The following is a 9,160-nucleotide window of genomic DNA, read 5'->3' as shown; positions in this document are numbered from 1 at the left end:
CGGTCCACTTCACCAGCAAGACGTTGGCAGATTCAGAAAAACACTACTCTCCAATGGAGAAAATAATGCTTTCTTTACTCTACTCAGCTCGGAAGTTCCGACCTTACTTCTAATATCACAGCATCAAGGTCATCATTGATGTACCTATCAAGCAGGTATTGAGTTCCAACAACAAAATATCCCGTATGGCCAAGTGGACTGAAGAACTCAGAGAACATCACATCGAGTTCGTTCCCAGAATGTCTCGCAAAGGTCAAGTCGTTGCCGATTTCTTGGCAGATTTCTTAGTCGAAGACATCAACTGGGAACCTGAACCCATCACTGCACTCCATCAACCAGCCCCAGACACATGGCACCTCCACGTAAACGGAGCATCCAATAACAACGGTAGTCGACTGGGGGCTGTGTTAACTTCACCAGAAGGATCCCAGCTACAGAATTCAATCAAGATCGATTTCACAACGTCCAAAAAAGAAGCGGAATACGAAGCATTGATCACAGGCCTCCACATGGCGCAACAACTACAAGTCCTAAAGCTTAAAGCTTACAGCGACTCCCAGGTAATCGTCAAGCAGATCACCAAAGAATATGTCACGAATAGAGCAAACCTGGCAAAGCACGCTCATGTCGTTACTGACATCATCAACTCGTTCAAAATATTCTCCTTAGAACATATTCCTCAAGAGGACAATAGACATGCAGATAGGCTTTCCTAGCCTCCAAAACACAAGAAGCATGTCCGACCACAGTCTACATTGACGTCCTGGAACGACCTGCATACCACAAAGAAAGTGTCAACAGCCTTGCAGATTTCCAGCCCTCATCTAATGAAGAAATCAGTCAATCTTGGATGGGCCCATTTATTAAATTCATCTTACATGGTGAGATCCCATCAGAAGCAAAGAATGCTCGTGCAATACAATTCCGAGCCCCAAGATACACAGTGATCAACGGACAACTGTTCCGCAAATCAACAGGAGGACCCCACCTAAGGTGCATAACTCCGAGGGAAGGACAGCTCATTTTTGATGAAATCAACAAAGGTGAATGTGGCAACCATGCAGGAACAAGATCTCTGGAACATAAAGTAATAGCCCAAGGGTTATATTGGTCAGGCATGCATATCGAGGCAAAAAGGTACGTACTTAAATGCCTCTAATGTCAAACATTTGACCACAACCACCTAAGTCCAGTAAGGGAATTGATTAATATAGCAGCCCATGGCCTTACCACATGTGGGGGCTAGACATCATGGGACCGTTCATCCCACAAAAGAAAATAGGGCTCAAATACGACCTAGCAGCCACAGATTACTTCACCAAGTGGGTTCAAGCAATCCCACTAGTCCAGGTCAAGGAAGTCAACGTAATCAACTTCATATGGACCAATATCATCACAAGATTTGGTCTACCCCACACCTTTGTCATGGACAACAGAACCCAATTTGCTGGCACACAAGTCAGGGCTTCTCTACAAAAATGGCACATCACTCAAGCGTTTTCTACACCTAGATATGCTCAAAGCAATGGTTAAGTAGAGGCCACAAACAAGGCCATGAAAGGAAACCTCTGAAAGAAGTTGGAGAGCAAGAGCAGCTCGAGAACATTCTATGGGCATATAGAACAACAACCAGAGCCAGTACAAATGAGTCTCCTTTCACACTTTGCTTCGGAGTAGAAGCAGTAATACCGTCATAACTCACACTTACAATCACACGTTCTGACATCGTCGAGTAAGGAGACAATGACACTATCTTGGCAAAAGAAGTTGATCTCCTAGAGGAACGCAGAGAAACAGTTGTAATATCCCTAGCTCTGTACCACCAAACAATCCGACGATCTTACAATAAGAAGGTCATCCTAAGATCTTTCCAAGCTGGGGACCTCGTCCTCAAAACGACACTCGCCCCGGCCAAACTCGACCCAACTTGGGAAGGCCCCTACATTGTTGACAAAGTCGTTAGAAATTGCGCATTCTGGATCAAAACTCAGCTCGGTGACATGCTTCCCTGACCTTGGAATACAACTCTCCTAAAGCGATTCTATCAATAAGTCTTTCTCCAGATACACAAGTCAATATGAAGAAAATTTTATTAACATTTTGTGTATAGATATCATTGTGGGCATTACATAAGTACAATGCATCTCACACTGCGCAACCCAACCTATGTCATCACAATGACAGGTCGTACATCAAAGGCGGAGTCTACAACGACTCAACTACAACCACGCAGTGGTTAAATTTCAATCAATTCAAACAATGTCCCCCAAAAGGACCCTAAATCAACTTAACACCAATACCAGGGTTAAGTATGATTCAACTGTAATTGCCACTCAAATGCCAATTATCAGACAAATACAATCTAGGGGACCCCAAGTCAACTTATGAACTCACAAAGGATTTAAGTTAGACTTAAATATAATCGCCACTCAAAAGCTAATTATATCAAGTAGAGGTTCCCCTAAAAGGAATGAATCAGGGCGTACACCTAGGGACAAGACAAAGCCTAAGTGCCAACTACGTAAATATACCAGGTCGTACACAAATGCATTACAACCTGTAACAATCAGATGACCTAACAAAGTCAAGCAGTTCATCCGTACGACTACTAGGCAACACAAGTCGTCATGCAACAAGTCAAAAATAGCAAAAGCAATCACATGCATGCTTCAAGCAAATTCCAACAAGTAAGTAATTTAAATATTCCTACTTCCATACAAATTTCGGTTAGATACATTAGGCCCCCAGGTTATCCCAGGAAAATGACCTCAGTATCCTCATCATAAGAATATAAAGTATATCAGCAATCACATGCATACAGAAAGAGAATATTGTTCAAACGCTTTACCCACATCACAAATAACAATCAAACCAGAAAAAACTCAAACAACATGCGATACTTGATCAACATTCAAAGGATCCAGCTCATAACCCTCTTCACCTACCGGGCCACTGGCTGGACCAACAACAACTTCATGAACATTCAAAGAAACAACAACGGGAGGCACAACTAGAGGGGCAGCTAGAACAGCACCTAGGTCGATCGGCAGGTCAGATCGTCTACTTGAATTTACACCAGGATCGTCAACAGACACTATGGTAGCCCCACTTTCAACTGACATCTTCAGGAGCTCATACCTATGATCTAGATCCAGATAATCATCTACTAGAACGTAAGTATCACCACCTCCACCAAATCAACCAGCTTGTTATATTCAGTCTCAGCTTGTTTAGCAACGACCCGCTGCTTCTTACATTCGGCGACCCATTGCGGAACCACCAACTTTGCAAAGTCAAGAGAGGGTTACAGCAAGGCCACTTTCCCACCCAACTCTTGCACCTGAGCCCTTAGCCCTACAACCTCAGCCCTCTCCACTTGCTACTCGGTCACCAGCTTGCCATAAGATTGCTTGCTCGCATCCAGATCCTTCTTGTACTGATTGAAGATGGAAGCCATCTCCCTCAACTTCCTGTACATAGCTAGAACTTATAAGAAAAAAATGATATATATATATATATATATATATATATATATATATATATATATATATATATATATATAAATGAGATCGGATTAGAATTGACAAAGCCAAATAGAAACAAGCTCAGAATGGAAGAACACTCACATAGCACAGAGATCGATCCATCTCCAGCAAGCTCACATCTAGACTCTTATTATCAAGCTTGGGCCTATCCTTATAAAGCACAATACTCTCCAACAACAACCAACTTAGACTTGAAGCTACAACCTCCATTCTCCATAAACTTCCTCAGCCCACTAACAGAGTCTTCATACATAACCAGCCTATCCAGAACGTCACTTCCACTCTTCTTACTTGGGTCCGTACTTCCTGGCTTGTACTATTCAGAAGCAGGCTCAACATCGTTAACCTTTTTCTTTCCACGGGCCTCAGCCACCCATGTATCAGCAGCCAAATCAATCAGGTTCATCTTCTTCAGATGAACCCGACCTAAAGATGCATGACCCTCATCAGTACTAGGTCGCTCCTCAGACTCAGATCGGGCCCTCTTAGCCCCCTCTGACTCAACCATATCAGAGCGCCTCTTCAGAACAGGCCTCTGGAATGAAGTAGGAGCATCACCTTCTCCACCAGCACTCCCACCAGCAGTAACACCACCAGCACTTCCAGCACCCGCATCTCCGGAGGAGAAGCAGTTGGATGCAGAGCGATCTGCATCACCAGAGGAGAAGCGGTTGGATGCAAGGCGTCCTCCATCCCCTAGCTCAGATTGTTGGGATGCCAAACGATTTGCGTCACCTAACTCAGAACGTTGAGATGACAAATGATTTTCGTCACCCAACTCAGAGCGTCTGGATTGCATCACTCCTCCAGCTATCCTCACCACCCCCTAACGACTTTCAGCAGCTCCACCAGCAGTCCTAGCTCCCCCAAAACGGCTGTCACCAGCACCTCCAACACTTTTCTCTCCAGAAATAGGTGCTTTCTTTTGACTCTCCCTCTCCATGACTGATTCCAAGCTAGAATCAGAGATAACAACCACAGTTTTGCGAGCCCTCACCTTTTGCTCCAGCCTCTTACGGTTGATTTTCTCTCCTCCAAGCTCAAACAAGCAAATTTAATAACACCGGCCTTAGTACGAAAACGAATGTTGATCATTGCAAAAACAAACCAAATAAATCAGAACGTCCAAATTATGATATACCATACACACATTATGACCTAAAACCAACGACCTACCAGGCAACTGTACAACACGATTCTCAATCACCAAACCAGGAAGACAATATCTACCCACAGCCAACAACGGCCTACGCCCCTATTCCTCCTTACTCACCCCCAAGATAACAAGCGACTTCCCCTTAAAGACATGAAAATTGAAATTCAAAACACTCGACCTCCTCACAACAAAATGCTTCATCACATCCAATAAACAGATGTTATAGCCCCTGTCATTCAACAGATCCAACACATGGAGAATCCTCCAACTGTTCCCTACGAACTGACAAGGGGCTTTCCCCAAAAAGTTCAACACTTCCACAGTAAGATGGGAAAAAGGCAACCTCATCCCAACCTTCAATTGCCCATAGCAAACACCTACTTTTCAACCCCAAGGAACGTAGTCATTTCCATACAAATTCCTCTCTTTACTCAGGTCGGACTCCACCTAACCAAACTCCTCCCTCAAAGTTGCATAGCAATCCTCCGGCTTAGGCTTCCTCCCATCTATTGTCTCCAAAGATGAAGACGATGAAACCTCTGCACCACTACTAACCCTATCATCAACTTCTTCATCACTTACCATTCTCTCTCTCCATTCATCAACTTCAACCTTACCACTCAAACTATCACTAGTCATAAATATTGCACAAATCAAAAAAAGAAGAAAATATCAAAAAATTTAAGTGGAAACACGAACCTGATAGCAAAACAAGAGAAGTTTTTTTTCTTTTTTTTCTTTCTTTCTTTCTTTCCCTCTAGTTTTTTTTTTCTTTTGCTTGAAGCAAAAATGAACAGACGAAAATGCTTTACAAGTCAAAACACTCAACTGCCCAAAACCTCGAGACTTTCAAAAAACATTTTGTGTTCCCAAAACCTAAATCATTACTCGCCCACAAATCGCCGTAATTTCGGGCCCACGAATCTAGCCCAACAATTCCGACACATTCCCCGAAACCTAAATTCAAAACAAAACAACTGTCAGACACGTGCTTTCAAACTTTACTTTTTAAACTGTTCTTGTTCCACGCAACAGCTATCCAAAGAACAAATAAAAAATAAAGGGGGGGGGGGGGGGTTATGTAAGTACCCTTCGTTCCACACTACAGTACACGTGTCCACTTTCAGGTCATCCAACCATCAGACCGTACCCAACGATCCAAAACCCAGGTCGCCCGAAGCATCAGTTACAACCATTTATAGAAGGATATCAACTAATGCAATCTTGGAGCTCAATCAACGCCATAATCAAGGAAGCATTAACTTTGTAATAGCAGATTAATGGAAAATCATCAAGATAGCACACAAGGTGGATCTACAATTCATAACGGTCCAAGCACATATCTATAAAGAGAGAGAGATGAACTACGTAAGGCTTGATTTAAGTTTAATCAAAGAAACTTGATACGTAGGCAACTCTTATCCCAAGAAGAGTGCAGCCATTCCCTATTACCCAAATCATCAGGTCGGTGTCTAATTAATACCAACATCTACAAAGAGTAACATGTATGATGTATCTGATCAAAATGGTGAGTGGTTCAAACAATTATATTAGGCTATACGATCAAGTAACATATTCATGCATTGACACCAAAATATTCATCCACATTACACACACAGTATATAACACGGCACATTGAAATTGGAATGGTACATATCCCAACTTCAATCCTACTGCACAGTCTTCAAAATATATTACATGGACAGTGCGGCAAAATACGACATAACATACATCCCTAGTTTCCAAAATCATTGCATCCACATGTTGAAGTTAATAAGAGTTTTCAAAAGCACATGATGAGGGTCCCTAAACTTTCAAAACTTCCCAAGTTGTGGTTGTGATTTGTTCAACTCGGACATCACCATCTCGATGACAATTTTATGCCAGATATATGGCATGTCCGCCTGCAAGTTGGCATATACAGTCATGCATAGTCAAAATGGATGTGTGAATAACGGAAACCATGGTGCTTTTGAACAATTAATTAAATTAAATAACTACCTGTGAAAACTCTTCGGAGAGTTTGTGACCATCCTAAAGCTGCATATACTTCATCATGAAGACTCCACAATCGAATCTACAAAGAGACAGATAGTTAAAAATTTACACTTGAAAATTGAGATTACTCATTCAGTTGTCTTGGAGATTCGCCATTACTCTGATGTTACAAAGTAAATGTCGCATTGGTTGTTACATTGACTGAGCTCCAAGATTGCGCTAGCTAATTTGTTTCCATAAATGATTGTAAGTCTGTAACTGATGTTGGGGATGTTCTGGGTTTGGGTCGCTGGTACGCTCTGATGAATTGGTACGAGCTGGTGTGTGGACACGTGTACTAGAGTGTACTTACACAAAACCCTTCATTTTATACGTTCTGTGTACGGCCGTGGTGGAAAAAGTATGGGTAAAATAAAGCTTGAAAACACGTGTCAGACAGCTGGTTATTTTAGTCGAGATTTCAAAAATGTGCAGGAACTGTTGTGCTGGATTCGTGGGCCCAAAATTGTGGCGGTTTGTGGGCGAGTCATGACTACAATTGTGGGAATACAAAAAGGTTTGTTTTTCTTCGAGCTTTATGCTATCATATGGTTTTGTTTTGTTAGAAAGGTCATTTGTGTCTTCATTCTTCCATTTCAACGAAGAAAAGGAAGAGAGAAAAAAAATACTCAACAACCCTTCTTTGCTCTTTCGTTTTCCAGGTGCGTTCTTTGAAAAAAACTTGATCTTTATTTCTTTTTGCTTTCATAATGTCTATGACCAGTGATAGTTTAAGTGGTGAAGTTAAGATAGATGAATGGAGAGAGAGAACAGTAAGTGGTGAAGAAGTTGAAACTAGGGTTTGTAGTGGTGATGAGGCTTTATCGTCTTCATCATTAGAGACGATGGTTAATGATGCGAGGAGGCCTAGGTCGGGGGATTGTTATGCTTCTTTGAGGGAGGAGTTTGGTTGGGTGGAGGCCGACCTAGACATGTACGACCTGAGTGGGGATAGGAACTTGTATAGTAGTGACTACATTCCTTAGGGTGGAGGGGTAGTGGTTTGTTATGGGCAATTGAAGGCTGGGATGAGGTTGCCTTTTTTCCGTCTTACCGTGGAGGTGTTGAATTTTTTGGGAAAAGCCCCTGTCAGTTCGTGGGGAATAGTTGGAGGATTTTTCATGTGTTGGATTTGTTGAATGAGAGGGGCTATAACATCTGCTTATCAGATGTGTTGGAGCATTTCACTGTGAAGAGTTCGGCTGCTCTGAACTTCAGTTTTCAGGTCGGGAAGGGGAAGTCTCCTGTTATTGTGGGATTGAGTAATGAGAATTGGGGGCGTAGGCCGTTGTTAGTTGTGGGTAGATATTGTCCTTCTCATTGTGAGTTGAACACTCGTGCTGTAAAGTTGGAGGGTAGGTCGTTTGTTCTAGGTCATACTGTGTGTATGTTATATTATACTTTGACCTTCTGACTTATTTGTTTTGTTTGTGCAGAGGATCATATTCTTGATCGTACTGAGACTGGTGCTATTGAAAGGTTTGCTTGTTTGAGTTTGGAGGAAAAACGAGCTTTGTTGGGGGAGGTTGCGCATTATTTTAAGAGGCGTGGAGAAGAGAAAATCAACCATAAAAAACTAGAGCAAAAGAAGAGGGCTCGCAAGGCTGTTGTTGATATCTCTGATTCTAGCTCGGATTCTACAATGGAGAAAGAGAGCTACAAGAAGGCACCTGTTTTTAAAGGGAGAATGGCTGGAGGGGCTGTAGATAGCCGTTCTGTTTTGGTGAGGATGGCTGGAGGAGCTACTGATAGTCGTTCTGCTCTAATGAGGACATCTGGAGGAGCTGCTGAAAGCCATTCTGCTTCCAAATATTCTGAGGTGGGTGATGGTGAATGTTCTGCATCCAAACGCTCTGAGGTTGGTTGTGGAAGTGCTGCTGGTAGTGCTGGTGGAAATGCTGGTGGTAGTGCTTTGGTGGTAGTGTTGTTGGTAGTGCTGGTGTAAGTGCTGGTGGAAGTGGTGACGCTCCCATTTCGTTCCAGAGGCCTAATCTGAAGAGGCACTCCAAGGTAAGACTTTCTTCTCTGTTCAATGTTCAGTTTCTCTCATTGTGTTACTTACACATCCTATATTCTTTTCCAGTTAGTGAATAACTTTTTGGCAATGAAAGACCCAATCTTTGTGGCCACTGCCGATACATCAACTGATGAAATGATATGGGCAAAAGAAGCTGCTGAGAAGAGAGCTGTGGAGCTGCAGATCCGGGTTGACCAGCTCTTGGCAAAAGAGAAGAAATCTGATACTGGCTTCAAGAAAATGAAAGATATTATCTCCAACCTTTGGAGCTCTCTGGAGAAAGCCCAAAAATGAGCTGCTGATGCTTGCACTTGGAAAGTAAAGTTCTTGGAACTACGCGCCCACTTCACTACCCTGCAAGCAAAACATGACCATGTCCAAGGGGAGCTTCACCGTAGGAACACC

The 9,160-nt window shown here is 42.7% G+C and overlaps 1 protein-coding gene across 1 annotated transcript; it reads left to right on the top strand.

Annotated features, from left to right (window-relative positions):
• Nucleotides 1-239: 239 nt before the first annotated feature.
• Nucleotides 240-716, top strand: LOC147515894 (uncharacterized). Its single transcript, XM_086593093.1, has one exon. It carries the CDS (start codon nucleotides 240-242, stop codon nucleotides 714-716), a length of 477 nt encoding a protein of 158 aa, XP_086449219.1.
• Nucleotides 717-9,160: the final 8,444 nt, after the last annotated feature.

This window comes from Coptis chinensis, chromosome 2 (assembly GCF_015680905.1).
Source record: "Coptis chinensis isolate HL-2020 chromosome 2, ASM1568090v1, whole genome shotgun sequence".
Taxonomy (NCBI): domain Eukaryota; kingdom Viridiplantae; phylum Streptophyta; class Magnoliopsida; order Ranunculales; family Ranunculaceae; genus Coptis; species Coptis chinensis.
Note: the sequence above shows the minus strand (reverse complement) of the source record. Positions and strands in the feature narration are given on the sequence as shown.

What these genes read in the sequence shown, in the direction of transcription:
- LOC147515894 (XM_086593093.1), top strand. Translation starts at nt 240, where the DNA reads ATGTCTCGCAAAGGTCAAGTCGTTGCCGATTTCTTGGCAGATTTCTTA.